This window comes from Dipodomys spectabilis, unplaced genomic scaffold, assembly GCF_019054845.1.
Source record: "Dipodomys spectabilis isolate Male_0828 unplaced genomic scaffold, ASM1905484v1 ptg000141l, whole genome shotgun sequence".
Taxonomy (NCBI): domain Eukaryota; kingdom Metazoa; phylum Chordata; class Mammalia; order Rodentia; family Heteromyidae; genus Dipodomys; species Dipodomys spectabilis.
Window position 1 is genome coordinate 10,351,057 of NW_024870818.1, and position 15,854 is coordinate 10,366,910.

The following is a 15,854-nucleotide window of genomic DNA, read 5'->3' on the forward strand; positions in this document are numbered from 1 at the left end:
AATGAATATACTTGAATCAAATCTTTGTTCTAATCCAGGATTATTTCCATGTTTTTAGGGTATAGTATTTAATTAGGCCACTGATGCATGTTGCAAAACTGCCCTCCAGAAAGATTGTGCCAATTGTTATTATGAGCAACAAATGGGTATCTTTCATGGAGCTAGAGCTAAGATAAAACAGGATCTATGTATTGCTAATGTGGTTTTTTTTTTCTTTTTAACCATTTCCAAGGTAGCTATTTTGTCAGTTTAAGTAAATAACTTTATGAGAACAGGTTTATATTAAGAAAAGAAAAAAAAAACAGATGTGCACATGTTTTCTATGTATGTGGAAAACATAGGATTTAGAATCTTCGAAGGGTAAGTACTTGGAAGTAAGTCTTCATTTTTATTTACCCCAAACTGGATACTCCTGATTTTTGCCAGGACTTCTAAGTGATCTTTCCACCTAAATCTCAAGTGTCACAGCCAAATTAAAACGAATCTTCCTAAAGCCTCAGTTCTTTTTAAAGTGAAATTCATGCTGCCTATCCTGGACTTTTGAAAGGCATTCTGTGACCTAGTCTCCATTATGAAAGCATCTCACACGAGACCCAGTGTCAGGCCACATTGAAGGGCTTGTTCTCTAAGCATGCCTGCTACTGCATTTGCTCATGTTTTCTTCTCTACTTAAAATGATCTTCCCATTTTGTTTTGCCCAAGTTCTATTAAAGACCCAGATTTCTCAGATTGGAGTGATCTGTGTTTGTTGTACCATCACTAGGTTTTCAGTGTGTGCCTTCTAATATATCAATTTATATGTTTGTTGGCTTTTTTAGCCTGTAAATTCCTTGAAGGCAGAAATGGTAGGTTTATCACTAGTTCTAGTTGGCTCTGCACAGCTTCTGAGAAAAATGAGAAGTTGAGGCTTCTGAGTACAGGTTTACTCCTGGTTTTAACTCAACATGTACATTTTTGAAAATGTGGCAAAAAGTTAGAAAAGAGATTCCTTCCCTTCTTTCTTCAAGGAGAAATTAAGTAACTTTAGCAACTTATATAAATTTATGATTTTTAGGTTATATCCTCAGACAAGGCATTTTACAGATAAGGAAACAATAACAACAAAAAAACCTGAAAAGGTTATTTGTTCAGGACCACCTAACTGGTGTCATGGGACCCTTTCTGCTTTATGATTTGTATTGGCGCTTGAACAACCAAAGATTGAAAAATAGAAGCTGAAATACAGAAGCTAAAATGACCCATGTTTTGGTGTTATGTCTATGCAGTCTAAATCTAGCATCTTATTGGGCGTAATATATTTCTTTTTGCGTGGTTCTCTGCAATAAAAGAGGTAGTAGTCAATTACAGCAGCCATGGGAGATAGATGTGGTTAAGTCTTGGGGGAACTTCCTGGACTGGGTATAATTTCTTTTAGTCTTCAAAGATTGGATTACATGTTTGAATATAGGAAGAATACTTAAGCAGTACGTAGGTTTCCTTTTTTTTTTTATGCAGTTGATCTCATCTGTTGCTAGAATTTGGATAAGGATATTAAAATTTAACTTACTTTCTAAGATCACATTTTCAGTTTTCTCTGCCTTCTCAAAAAGGCTGATGTATATAACTGTATATATATTATATAACTGTATATGTATTCTGCTATATGGCTTTAACTTCTTAGACCTGATAGACACTACAATGCTACTGTTTTTCTTCAATGACTATTACCATTCTATAATTTTACTTTCTATAGCATTTATTTTAGAAGGTCACACAAACAGAACCAAAAACTTATCCAATATTAATGATACCATTGCAAGAATTGGTACTGAAATAGATTTAGGAATTTCACCTCAGACTACAGACTTCCTAAAATTCCAAATTTGCTCAAAAACATGAGGAATTACAACTGTTCCTTGATCTACATATTTCTTTTTTACACTCTTGATTATTTCCACCTAAATAATCCTCTGCAATTTAAGATTTTTAAGATTTGTTCAAGTGAAGAGAATATTGACTTTGAGTATGTAGATACCACTTATTATTTTTCCCTGGAATTATATTAAATGTGTAGATTTTCCTGTGAAGGGAAAATTAATATGGTTTAGAAAAGTGGGAAATTAGGATTATTTTCTGCTCTGATCTCTATTGAAAAACCACATGAACTATATATTAAGTAATTTCTTTTAATTTCGACTTTTATAATTTAAAGTAGTTGTACCAAAGGGTTACCAATCAACAGGTCAGTTTATGAGTACAGTGCATTTGTACTGGAGCTTGAATTCGGCCTTGTGGTTTCACTTTTTCACTCAGCTGGAGCTCTTACCACTACAGCTAGACCTTTCTTTCTGTTTTTGCTGATTAATTGAAAATTTGTTTGTTTGAGCTGGCTTAGAATCTTGATCCTCAAATCTCAGTGTCTGGAATAGTTAGGATTATAGGCTTGAGACACTGGCACCTAGCTTTACTAGTGACTTTAATGATAAGTGAGGCATATTGATAATAATTGAATCTTACTATTTTCTATTTTACTAACATGAGTATCATCCACAGGAGACAACAAATAGCTTGTTTTTACTTTCCTGTAATATTTAGGCATTTTCTATGTGAAATTTTTAGGGGAGAAATACCACTAAATGAATCCAAATTCCTTACTAAATAGTGACGGGAGAATTTAGAACTTACCTTAAAACATGAAGAATTAAGAAAATTTATTTTCTTAATGAAATTTAGTTTATAATCATAGCTGTGTATAGGTTTTAGAATAAATAGAGGATGCATCAAGTTTTTTAACTTTGGGAGTATAACTTTTGTCACAAAAAGAATGGCATCTTTTACTGCTGTATTTCATAGTGAATTGTATATAATAATGTAAAATGTTGAAAAGTTTCATTTGCTTTCCTAGGGCATTTAGTCTTTGAGAATTGTCAGTCTTTTGGAGCAATTTTCACTCAAAACTAACTTCATGAAATCTGCATTATTAGAGAAGTTTCCATTTTTATAGTTGATTTGTTTTTGTTTTGTGTTGCCTTTTGGTGCTGGTCCTGGGATTTGAACTCAGGGCCTGGGTGTGCTGTCCCTGAATCTTTTTTGCTCAAGGCTAGCACTATACCCCTTCATCCACTTCTGGCTTTTTGGTAGTTAATTGGAGATAAGAATCTCACAGATTCTCCTGCCTACTCTGGCTTTGAACCATCACCTTCCAGTGCCCATCTGATCTGTGTATTTTATGTGGTAAGGTATTTAGGTGATGAGTGAGGTTGGATGGTGAAGTTAAAAAGCATGTAAGTTTGGATTTGTGAGGTTGGTTGTATAGTATTGTTTAGGATAACTTGCTTTCCTCTGCTACTTTATGTTACTTTATAACTCTTAACATTTTTAAAACTTGGATGAGAGGATTCTGTTCTACTATTTAAGTTGTATACGTTATTTGAATAAGTTACATAAACCAGGCACTAGTGGTTCATGCTTGTGATTTTAGCTAGTCAGGAGTTTGAGATCAAAGGATCATAGTTTGAAGCCAGCCTGTGCAGAAATGTCTCCATGAGATTCTTATCTCTAATTAACCACTCAAAAACTGGAAGTGGAGCTGTGGATTAAGGTGATAGAGCACTAGTTTTGAGCAAAAGCTCCTGGCTGAGTTGAAGACCCATGACCGACACCTGCCACGCCCTCTCAAAAAAGTCCTGTAGTAAGAGAACTTATATAATCATATAGTTACATAGTTATAGTTTTAATGTGTTTTCAGTATGGAGGACAATTAAATTGCTCCTGGGAAATATAATTTACAGAATGTGGCTTACTTTATTATTGAATCTCTATTATTGGAATTTATTGATCTCATTTAACCTTGTTCCCTCTTATGTATAAAACACAGGGGATAAATACAGACTTGTGATTAGAGATAATGTGGGTTGCTAAATGATTAGAAAAGACAAGTATAAAGTTTTCCTTGATTTGTTTTTTTCCTTGTTTTTGGTGGTTGATCAAAGTACTGTAATGTGAGAAGTAATGAAGGAATGATTAAGTGATGAGAGATCAGGCTTGAAATTCTATATGTGTCTTTTGAAAACTAGTTCCAGGAAGAAGAGCTAAGCAAGAGAGATGTTGCTTTGCCAAGTATTTGGTTGAGATACTTTGTAGTAAATAGCGTGTTCCTATCAGCTGGAGCCCAAGTTAGCAATACCATTAAGGCAAGCTGATTTAAAAAAAAAACAAAACAACAAAAACAAAAAACCAGGGCTTACCTTTAAATATTGCATTTAAAATTTGAATTCCCTGCATGACTTTATTTGTTATATTCCTTTTGGCAAACATTTCCATAGGTGAAATTTTTTTCTGCTTCAAATAACTTTTTAGATGGGTGTAATTTTTTTTTTTTTTTAACACATGGGAAAGTAGGTTAAGTGATCTGCTCAGGTTACACTGGTGGTAAATTAGAAGGAATAAGACTCAAGCTGCTCTTACTGTCTTTGTGGAAAGAGCTAAGCACTGGCCTTAGGCAGATCCTTTTTCTGGACTTTCACCTGTCATCTATCTGTGATATGAATGCTTAAATTATCAGCTCTGAATTCCAGTCACTATTCCTGAGAGTTGCTAATAAATACATAGTTATTTATTAAAATAGCTAATTTCTAAAACAAAGATCATGATTGTGAAAAATAACTGAAAATTTAATATTCTAGTGTTTATATGTTTGTTTCCTATTTGTCTGCCTTTTTCATTCTTCACATGACTTTGCATAACAGAACTTAACTATTTTCGTTTGCTCAGAATTAAGTTATCATTCTGCCAGCCATTCCTTGTCTTTCCAGTATTTTTTAGACTAGCTAGTTCAGCATTTTCCCCCTACACAGAAAGACTAAAATTGAAACCCAGATTCAGACTATTCAAAGAAGAGCTTTAATAAGAATTTGGTTTGAGGCAAAAATGTAATAGCATGACGGCTGCATGTCAGGCATGTGGGTTAGCACTATTTTTAGCTATGGCAGATGACAGTTTGTGATTTCCAAATGCAGGCAACTCTTCTTACTTTGCAATGTGCCAGAAATTTTTATTTAAAAGATTGTAGTTTACTGAGTTATTCTAATTTATAATTTTAGTTTGATTAAGGATGCTATACTACTCTGTGTTCTATACATAAACATAAAGATTTCTATAATTTTTTGACAACAAACAAGCAAGGATTTTGAGGAACACATCTCTTCTTTCTGAATAACAGGAGTTTATTAAAACTATGATTGTAGCTGGGTGCTGGTGGCTCATTCCTGTAACCCTAACTATGTAAAAGGCTGAGATCTGATGATCACAGTTTAAAGCCATCATAGGCAGAAAGGAAAGTCCTCTTTTTGTTTGTTTTTGGTTTGTCGGTCCTGGGGCTTGAACTCAGGGCCTGGGCTCTGTCCCTGAGCTTTCTCCACTCAAGGATAGTGCTCCACCATTATGAGCTATGTGCCAATTCCATTATTTTGTAGGTTAATTGGAGGTAAGAGTCTCATGAGTCCTTTAAAAAAAAAAAAAAAAGAGTCTCATGGGCTTCACTGCCAGGGCCAGCTTTAAAATGAGATCCTCACATCTCAGCCTCTTGAGCAGCTCGGATTACAAATATGAGCCATAGACGTCCACTTGGCTACCTGTGAGACTCTTATCACCAGAAAGTCAGAAATGAAGCTTTGACATCAAGTGTTAGAGTGCTAGCCTTGAGCAAAAAAAGCTCAGAGACAATGCCCAAGCCCTGAGTTTAATCCCTAAGATGAATAGCAAAACCACAACTATTATTTTAGAAATTTTAGATAAGAGTAAAATTGAGGGCACAATAGTATTACATGCATAATTGATTCTTTATTAAACTATATTGAACAACCATGAAAAGCTGAGCTTTCCTTGTACAAGCCCTTATTCTTATTTTCTCTTTTTGGTACTGGTATGGGGCTTGAACTAGTCCTAACAGTCTTAATTCAACTTTTTTTCTCTGTCTTTTTTTTTCCAATTCAACAAACTAATTTATGAGTGCAGTGCATCTTGATCAAGGCCACACCTTGTGTCATTGTCCCCCATCTTTCATAATTCCATCCAGACACTCAAGTCAGTCTGGCATTTTTGCTGTTAATTGAAGATGGAAACTTGGCTAGCATTGAACCTCAGCTTTCCAGCTATCAACCAGTCTTTTGAGTAGCTGATTTGTGTGAGCCATCAGCACCTAGCTAAAACCTAAATTCTTAATTTTGGTTTCGTAAAAACTAAGAGTCCACTTCATAAATAGGATGAAAGTTAATTACTGGGGAATCCAAATTTAGCATTATGGTAACCCTGTAAGTTTTTCCTACAGATGTTCTTTATGTTTGAATTTGAAAATATTGTACTCTTTAGTTAAAATGTTTCCATTTCTACGAATAATAGTCTGGCCCATGCCTATAGTACAGCAAATTATAATGAAGCAAGTGGTAAGATTATAACAAGGAAAGGCTTTCATCAATTTTGTAGAGTCTGATAAAGGTGACACGTCTGTAGATCACTGTAGAACATTGCTGCTTTATAAATTATCTGGAAGCATTGACTTCTGTTATTTAATAACATGTAAAAATAGTTTATAAATAAAATATTCAATCCAGAGTGTAGAAACCTTTTGAATATGGTAACTAGAATTAGTACATGCCTTAAACTGACATAAGTATATATTCTAATCAGAGAGTAGTTCATTTCTCTTGTGCTCAAGGATGTACTGGGTGAGAAATTGGCTTCCCATATAGAGTATTCAATCTAGGACAGCAGTTGAAACAAATCATTGTTGTATATAACTTATTGATTATAGCATGTTCACAAAATTGTATATCATTACCACTATCTATTCGTGAACATTTTTACACACTTGTATTTTGAGCTTTGTTAGATGGTTTTTATCAGGTTGAGTTTGTTCTCTTCTCTTCCTCATTGATGTTAATTTGCCATGAAAAGGCATTTGTCTCTGAGCTTCTCTTGCTCAAAGCTAGCACTCTGTCCCTTGAGCCACTGTGCCACTTCCAGCTTTTTCATATTAGACAAGTACTCTACCACGAAGCTACGTTCCCAGCCCAAGGCACTGGATCTTATCTGAGGCTTTTAATGAATCTATGTGGTGATCATGTCTTTGGTCTTCATTCTGTATGCTACAAGACTGGGTTTATTATTTTGTTGAGGATTACTGTATATATACTCTGGTTTTGGTATCAGGGCTGAGCAAACACTTCATATTAACTAATGAATATAATTGATGAATTCTAGAAACAGCCGTGTTTGAATATATTTCTCAGGTGGGATTTAATTCTTAAGTTATTTTTACTTTTTTATTGTTGTTATAAAGGTGATGTACAGAGGGGTTACAGTTATGTAAATCAGGTAATGAGTACATTTCTTTTTGGACAGTGTCACCTCTTTGCTAGCTCCCCGTTTTTCCCCTCCTGTCCCTACCCACAAGTTGTGTAGTTCATTTTCAACATAGTGTCTAGTGAGCACCACTGCTGCATTGGTTCACCCTTTGTCCCTCCATTTCTGGATGAATTTAGTATTCTAATTATTTTAACCAAAGAACTTGAAGGAATCTATGGACTAGAAATACGATTGACAAGTATCAATTAAGGTAACAGCCTAGTTAAGAATTACTATTTAGAAATTAGTATTTCTTCATCCTTGCCGCGTCAAAGACAACCTCCTTTTCAAAACAAGATTGAAATGTTTTTATGCCGTTCGTGATGCTTTTGGTAGCAGCTGGTCAGAATTTCCTATTCTAGAATATGTTCCTCCTGTCTTCTGTGTAACTATTCCCACCGAGTTGTCTCATCTCTCACGTTTCTTTCCTAATGGTCCCATGAGCAGCTGCACCGCAGCATTCCTCCAGCTTATGTCAACATGTCTATCATGGTATCTATTTTAAGGCAGTTTACATATTTTCATGCAACATGTGTGGACTTGCGTGTATGATTTCTAGAGTTCCTCCTGCTTATTGAAGGACTTAGGAATTTATTATTTGCTACCTTTTTATCACCTTATTAATAAAAAACTTTTATTTTGTTCTTGGTTTGGGGTGTGTGTGTGTGTGTGTGTGTGTGTGTGTGTGTGTGTGTGTGTGTGTGTGTGTGTGTGTGTGTGTGTGTGTGTGTGTGTGTGTGTGTGTGTGTGTGTGTGTGTGTGTGTGTGTGTGCGCGCTGTTACTAGGGCCTGTCCTTAGCCTTTTCACTCAAGGCTTCCAGCTTCTGGGTATTAGATTTGGACACGAGAGTCCCACAGACTTTCCTGCCCTGGGCTGGCTTCCAATTGGAATCCTCAGAGCTCAGCCTCCTGAGTAGCTAGGCTTACAGGTATTAGTGATGACCAACATGAGAAATTTTAATTCATTATTTCACTTAATGAGTCAGCATTCCAGTGAGAGCCTTCCTATTTTTACACACATTTTAGAGGTAAAATATAGAAGAATGTAGTCATCTGCCTGAAATTACATACCTATTGATTTATAAAGCTGTTGTTAGAGTCTTAAGTAATTCAACACCAATGTCTAATTTTTGTACAATGGTAGAACTAGTGTATACATAAAAAAATCAGAAGTTTTAGGCAGGGTTGTAATAAGTTGGGAGAGGCTTGAAATCTGTATGGACACTTTCAGAATGAAAGCTCTCATCATAGGGGCTGTTAAACTATCAAATGAGATCATATTTAAGAGAATGGAATAAACATGTATTAGAGTCCTTTTAGATAAAGTGCTATGTACTTAAAATGTCTCTTTTTGTGATGAAGGGTATTGGAGATTAACTAATCCATGGCCTTGTTCATAGGAGGCACACATACCACTGCCAACGTACTTACAGTATATACTAAGAGAAATGAAGGGATATAATAGAACCTTGCATTTTACAGTTTGCATACATAGTTTTCCCTATAAAAAGATAACCATGTCAATAAAGGGAAGTCACATATACTTAGACCACCTAAGGATCAAAACCACTGTAGCCTTAAAAATATGGACTTCTTGTTGGACAACCAGCTCATGCCTGTCATCCTAGCTGTTCAGGAGTCTGATCTGGAGGATTGTGGTTTGGACCCAGCCCAGCTGAAAAGTCTCTGAGACTTATGTCCAAAATGGCCAGCAAAAAGCAGGTTTCAAAGTGTGACTTGAGTCACACTTGGTTGGCAGCTGCCAACCAAGCAAACTAAGCAAATATAAGACCCAGGTTCAAACCCTGGTACTTCAAAAGGGGGATGGGACTTCTTTTATGTTATCTCCTTTATCCTTTTATAAAAGAGTATTTAAAATTCTACTATAAGTTTTTTTTTCCTCCTCACAATTAGACACAATCTAGAAAGAGATGATTTTTTTGGGGGGGAGTGGGGGGAGAAGTACTGGTCCTGGGGCTTGAACTCAGTCTGAGCATTGCCCCTGAGCTTCTTTTGCTCAAAGCTAACACTCTACCACTTGAGCCACATTACTGCTTTCCAGCTTTTTTTTTTTTTTTTTTGAGTATTTTATTGGAGGTACGAGTAGTCTCATGGACTTTCCTGCCCAGGCTGGCTTTGAATTGTGGTCCTCAGATATCAGCCTCCTGAGCCTGGCAGAGATGAATTCTGTCTAGTCTGACAAAGAGCCCCTTTGGCACACTGCACAGTTCTCCTTGGGTTGAATATAACCTGATCTTAAGACCGTTGGCCTATGGTTATTTGATATTACCGTGGTTCTGGGACCATGGGCCAAGAGCTGACTTGCTAGGTCAGGATTTGACTCCTTACTATTAATAACTATTGTATAAACAGTCTACAGATGTACTTTTTCCATTTTTCTTTGACTCCTAAGTTTTTATGACATTTTTTTTTCTTGTGGGATATAGTAGATTTTCAGCTATGTAAATGCTGTTTTTCCTATCTTTTGCTATGTAGACAACTTGTGTTCATGATGGACTACATAGCATTTAAAATTTCTTAGCTTCTAAAAGCAAAACTGTAAATCTCAGATGTACAATTTTAAATAAAATGTCAATCTCAACATTTTACAGTAGATTTAAAATGTATCTTAAAAGTCTTTCATGTTTTAGGTTTGAGTTTGATTTTATTCAGTGGTCTTTTTACTTCTGTAATACATACAGCCACTGTAAATGTTCCGAGTCCAACTAGGTTAAAATAATGTTCTAATTCAGATTTTTTTTTAATTTAGTTGTTGACCTCCTCTACTGGAGAGATATTAAGAAGACTGGAGTGGTGTTTGGTGCCAGCTTATTCCTGCTGCTTTCATTGACAGTATTCAGCATTGTGAGTGTCACAGCCTACATTGCCTTGGCCCTGCTCTCCGTGACTATCAGCTTTAGAACATACAAGGGTGTGATCCAAGCTATCCAGAAGTCAGATGAAGGCCACCCGTTCAGGTGAGATGTCTGGAAAAACAAGACATACGTTGGTAGTAGTGTAAACAAATAATACTACAGAATTTCAGTCATGTGTTTATTTCTAAAAGGTTGTGCCATAAGTACTGCTTTTGAGATTTCCTATATGAAAGGCTTATGTTGGTAAAAACTGAGTTTATATATCCTGAGTATAAAGCCTATTCTCAAGTCATCTTATTCTACTTTAGCAGATGATTTATCTTTTAACATGGTTGTGATTGGTGGGTATAGTATTTCCATATTGCTTACCTTTTCTGCATTGTTAATGTTCAATACTAGTTGATATATATATAACTTTCTTTCTAGTTGTATCTCTACGATTCATGGCTTAGGACCCTTTCTCTTTCTGCTCCTTTCCCAGGGATACTACTTTGTAAATCTTATTTTATTATTAGTTTTAGAGGGCTTTATTTCTCTCATTACTTCACCCCTCAGTTACTAATTTGTTGTCCTATTTTTTTTTTATAAGAATACCCTAGCATTAAATTTGTAGTTGCTGTGGGAACACTAGCTTGAATCTCCTATTCTCATGTTATACTTCACATTTCTTTCCACTTTGAGATAGTTTATACACTGTATATAAAACTCAAGTGTTTTTTAAAAAATATATTGAGTCCTGCAGCCATACATCTAATTCCAGAACATTTCATACCAAAAGAACCTTCATACCAAAAAGAACCTTGTTAATCCTCATTCAAATTCTCTTAATTTTTCATGTCTTTAAATGATTTTATTCAGACGTCTATCAGTAAAAACACTGTCACCTTAGGTTTTAGCCTCCTAGTTTTAATGTTATATTTGTTTTCATCTTATGTAAAGATCACTAAATTTTGTTATTTCCCACCATTCCTTCAGTCTAGATCAGGGATCTGTAAACTAGCCAATGCCAAATCCGTGTGTTACCTTATCATATTTATGCATAGGATCTCTCTGTTAACAATAGGATGACATTCAAATGTTTTTGTCCCTCCTTGTATGCAGTCATTCTCAACTCTGTAGCTGCTCCAGTGCATCATATTTTTTTGTTTGGTTTAGGGCTTGATTCGAAACTTTTAACTGTTAGGAAGGCTTCTCTAACACTGACCTCAAATGACCCTGAGAGGTTCTTTCCTATTGTAACTGTGGCTTTGAAATGTTCTCTGATAGTTTGGTATATAAATATAATATTTCTTTAAACATTTAAAAATTACTTTGGCAAGGGAGGGGTCTGTTCTTTAATATTATCTATTTATGGGTAGACATAAATTGATATTCAGACTTGGAAGGAAGTGTCTTACTGAAGTGTTTTATTCTAGCTTATTCTAATTGACAGAGTAATGGTGCTACGAGTTTTAGGAGAAAGATCCAACATTTAAGATCCAACATTTATTGAATGGCTCCTGATGACCGTTTTTTGTTTTTGTTTTTCTTGGTTAGTCGTGGGGCCTGAACTCTTGTCCTTCAGCTCTTCAGCTCAAGGCTAGTGCTCTACCATTAGAGCCACAGCTCCACATCTGGCTTTTTCTGCTTATGTGGTGCTGAGGAATCGAACCCAGGGCCTCATGCATGCGAGGCAAGCACTCTACCACCGAGCCACCTTCCCAGCCCCTGATGCCAGTTTTTAATAAATAAAATTTTATCCATAATCTGAGAGGAAGCTAATAGATAGGCTAACATTAGTAATGAGAAGAGAACATTGTGGATTGGGAAAACAGCTCCAGGAGGCAATGCAATTAAAAAAATATTTGGTAAATGACCCATTTTTGGCTGCAACATAAGGAGTGGGGGAAGAAAGATTAGAAAGGCTGAGGGGTACTTTCTGGTTGAAAAATGGAACCATAGAATCACAGAATGTTTGAACTTGAAGTTTTTTTTGTTTTTGTTTTTGTTGTTTTTTGGTCCGGTCCTGGGGCCTCAACTCTGGGCCTGGGCGCTGTCCCTCAGCTCTTCAGCTCAAGGCTAGCACTCTACCACTTGAGCCACAGCGCCACTTCCGGCTTTTTTCTTTTTGCTTATGTGGTGCTGAGGAATCGAACCCAAGGCCTCAGGCATGCAAGGCAAGCGCTCTACCACTGAGCCACCTTCCCAGCCCCTGAACTTGAAGTTTTTAAGGTCTGTTTCTCTAATGTACAAGGTTATTTAGCTAAGTAGCAAGTCTAACTTTTCCTTGAGTTTAAAGCACTATGTGGGATAGCTCAAATAAGGCTAATGTGGCTTAAGGCTGAAGACTGGTTTGGCTATTGATCAGGGACTGGTTTGGCTATTGATCAGGGACTGGTTTGGCTATTGATAAAATATTCCAGTTTGTAAATAATGAACACCAATTAGAGTAGTGGCACTGTGAATAAAAACAAGGAGACATATTTGGGGCATACTACTTAGAAAAACTATGGATTATGGACTTGTATTAGAGGACTGTTATTTCCAGTGCAAGCAACTGATGGTTTTCATAAATGTGGGAAAATGATAAGGAGGGAGTAAGTATGGAAGAACTTCCAACAGATCTGACTTGCTTCTACTTTCTAAGATAAAGTGGCTTCTTTGAAACCGTAACTAATGAAAATAGTTCTTTGCATGCCTGTAGCATTTCCTTCTTACTATTACCTTCTTCCATTTAATAGTTCCAGCCACCTCAGTATAAATTAGGGCATCTAAGTAGACACTAAATGTTCTCTTTTACCAGAATTGCCACTGTGTTTTTAGCACCCATTTTTTAGTCTTATGATTAACATTTGAGGGCAATTTCCTATAAAAACATTAGACTGAGGGCTAGGAAGGTGGCTCAGTGGTAGAGCGCTTGCCTTACATGCATAAGGCCCTGGGTTCGATTCCTCAGTACCACATAAGCAAAAAGAAAAAAGCCGGAAGTGGCGCCGTGGCTCAAGTGGTAGAGCACTGGCCTTGAGCTGAAGAGCTGAGGGACAGTGCCCAGGCCCAAAGTTCAGGCCTCATGACCGGACCCCCCAAACAAAACAAAACAAACAAACAAAAAAAAACATTAGGCTGAGAAGAGTGTAGGCTTTGGAAGTAATTAGAGTCTTTGGTAAGGAAGTTTGATTAAACAACAAAGGGGGAAAAAACGGTCATCATAAGGACCATTTATCAAATGGTTCTTTGGACTAGTTATGTTAAATACTATTTATTCAGTGAATCCCAATGGTAATCTCCATTTGTAAATGAGAGGAAACTGAGATTCTTAGAGGCATGATTAAATAACTGTAAAGTTACACAGTTGAGTACGAGGCCAAGCTCAGGTGGATCTGGCTTTAAAACATATGAGCTTTTTTTTTCCCCCTTTTTTCTTTTCAATCTTTCCTTCAACCCTCCTTCCTTCCTTCCCTCCTTCCTTTCTGTGTATACTCAACGCCTCATGCTCTCACTTGATTTCTCTACTCAAGGCTGGCGCTCTACCACTTGCGTCACACCTCCACTTCCAGCTTTTTAGTGGTTAATTGGAGAGAAGAGTCTCATGGACTTTTCCGTCTGGTCTAGTTTCAAACCGTGAGCCTCGTAATTACAGGCAAGAACCCCCAGCACCAGGCAGCATATGCTTTTTGGCTGACTGCATACCAATGGAATTAGTCTTGGTGAATTTTTATATTTTGCTTTACATAGAGACACTAGGTTTTTTATTAAAATTAGTCTATTTTTATAAATCTCTTCATTTATATATAAATAATTGCTGATTGACATTTGGGGACAAATCATCAGTGAGAAATATGTATTTGTTTTCCAGGGCATATTTGGAATCCGAAGTCGCTATATCTGAGGAATTGATTCAGAAATACAGTAATTCTGCTCTTGGCCATGTGAACTGCACAATAAAAGAACTCAGGCGCCTTTTCTTAGTTGACGATCTAGTTGATTCTCTGAAGGTAAATTGTGTTTCTGTTTTCTGGACATACACAGAATTTGATGTCAAAAGACGAGTATAAAATTCTGTTTTTCTGTATTCACGTAAATGACAAGGATGTAATGAAATCACATCACTAAGCTTATGTTTCGAAAGTCAGTGCTAATATCAGTGCCCAGGCCCAGAGTTCAGGCCCCATGACTGGACCCAAAAAAAAAAAAAGAAAGTCAGTGCTAATAGTATATTTTGAAGAAAAGTGCTGTTTATATTAATTCATATATTCATACTTTCAGAATTATGAAATTAAAGGGAATTTTGGCTGTAAGAATAAACATTGTCTAATGCATCTAATACTGCATGCAATGTGTTCTGCCTGACTTTGTTTTAGAATCTTACTCAGTTTCTTAGTTCTTTTTTTTGGGGCGGGGGAGGGGGGTCCGGTCGTGGGGCCTGAACTCTGGGCCTGGGCACTGTCCCTCAGCTCTTCAGCTCAAGGCTAGCGCTCTACCACTTGAGCCCCAGCGCCACTTCCGGCTTTTTTTCTTACTGCTTATGTAGTGCTGAGGAATTGAACCCAGGGCCTCATGCATGCAAGGCAAGCGCTCTACCACTGAGCCACCTTCCCAGCCTGTTTCTTAGTTCTTGTGTGAGTCACACACATATATAATAGATTTCATGTCTTGGATTTTTTCCTTGTATTATGTATTCTGGAAAACAATTTTTTTGGAAATATCTCAATTAATCTTTGTTGGGTATATATAGAAAGTTTTCTTTAGTTTTTGTGTCCTGCCATATAAAATCTTACCTTGCAAGTAAACTACCAAAGTTCTGATTGACTGTACATAAGTGCTAGCCCTCCTGTAATTTGAGCCCAAGCACTGGAACCATGCTGCTTGATCTTCACATAGAACTTGTAATTTATGCTTTGTGTGCTATTACCTATGACTTTACTTAACATACATTGATTCTAAACTAAGAGAAATACTCTAGTTTGCAATTGATGATGCATGCCATGAGTATTGTACCAACAGGAAAAATGATTTCTGAGTGATCAGAATTGATTCCAATATGTAAAATGCATTTATAAAGTATTTTAGCCTTTATAAACTAGCAGGTGATACATCATTTTCAGCTATATGCTTTAGTAGCATATAAGTTACTATTACTGTCAAGCATAAATAAAAGGTAGATTCTTTTTGTCACATATTGTGCTTGGCAAGCAGACAGGCATTGTACCGCTTGCATATGACCCTAGCTCTTCTTGCTCTCGTTATTTTTTTAATATACTCTTGCAATTTTTTACCCAGGTTGGCCTGGTTCACAATCCTCATGCTTTTCTTTTTCTTGTTTTTGGTGTCAGTATTGTGGCTTGAACTCAGGGCCTGGTCTTGTCCCTGAGCATTTTTGCTCAAGGCTAGTGCTCTGCCACTTGAGCCACAACTCTTCTTTCATTTTTTTGGTGGCTAATTGGAAATCAGAGTCTCACAAACTTTCCTACCTGGTCTGGATTTGAACTACCAATCCTCAGATCTCAGTCTCCTGAGTAGTTAGGATTACAAGCATGAGCCAGAGGTACCATCTAATCCTCCAATCCTCCTGTATATACTTCCCTTTCTGCTCTAGCACACCTGCAAGCCAAGCAG

General features: G+C 36.6%; 1 protein-coding gene across 4 annotated transcripts in view; it reads left to right on the forward strand.

The window, feature by feature from the left end:
* Rtn4 (reticulon 4) overlaps window positions 1-15,854 on the forward strand; it is a 57,431-nt gene that overhangs the window by 33,895 nt on the left and 7,682 nt on the right. For all 4 annotated transcript variants that reach the window (XM_042691140.1, XM_042691136.1, XM_042691137.1 and 1 more), the window contains 2 exons: window positions 10,154-10,361; window positions 14,095-14,233. In XM_042691140.1, coding sequence (XP_042547074.1) covers window positions 10,154-10,361; window positions 14,095-14,233 — 347 coding nt within the window. The remainder of the gene's footprint in view (window positions 1-10,153; window positions 10,362-14,094; window positions 14,234-15,854) is intronic.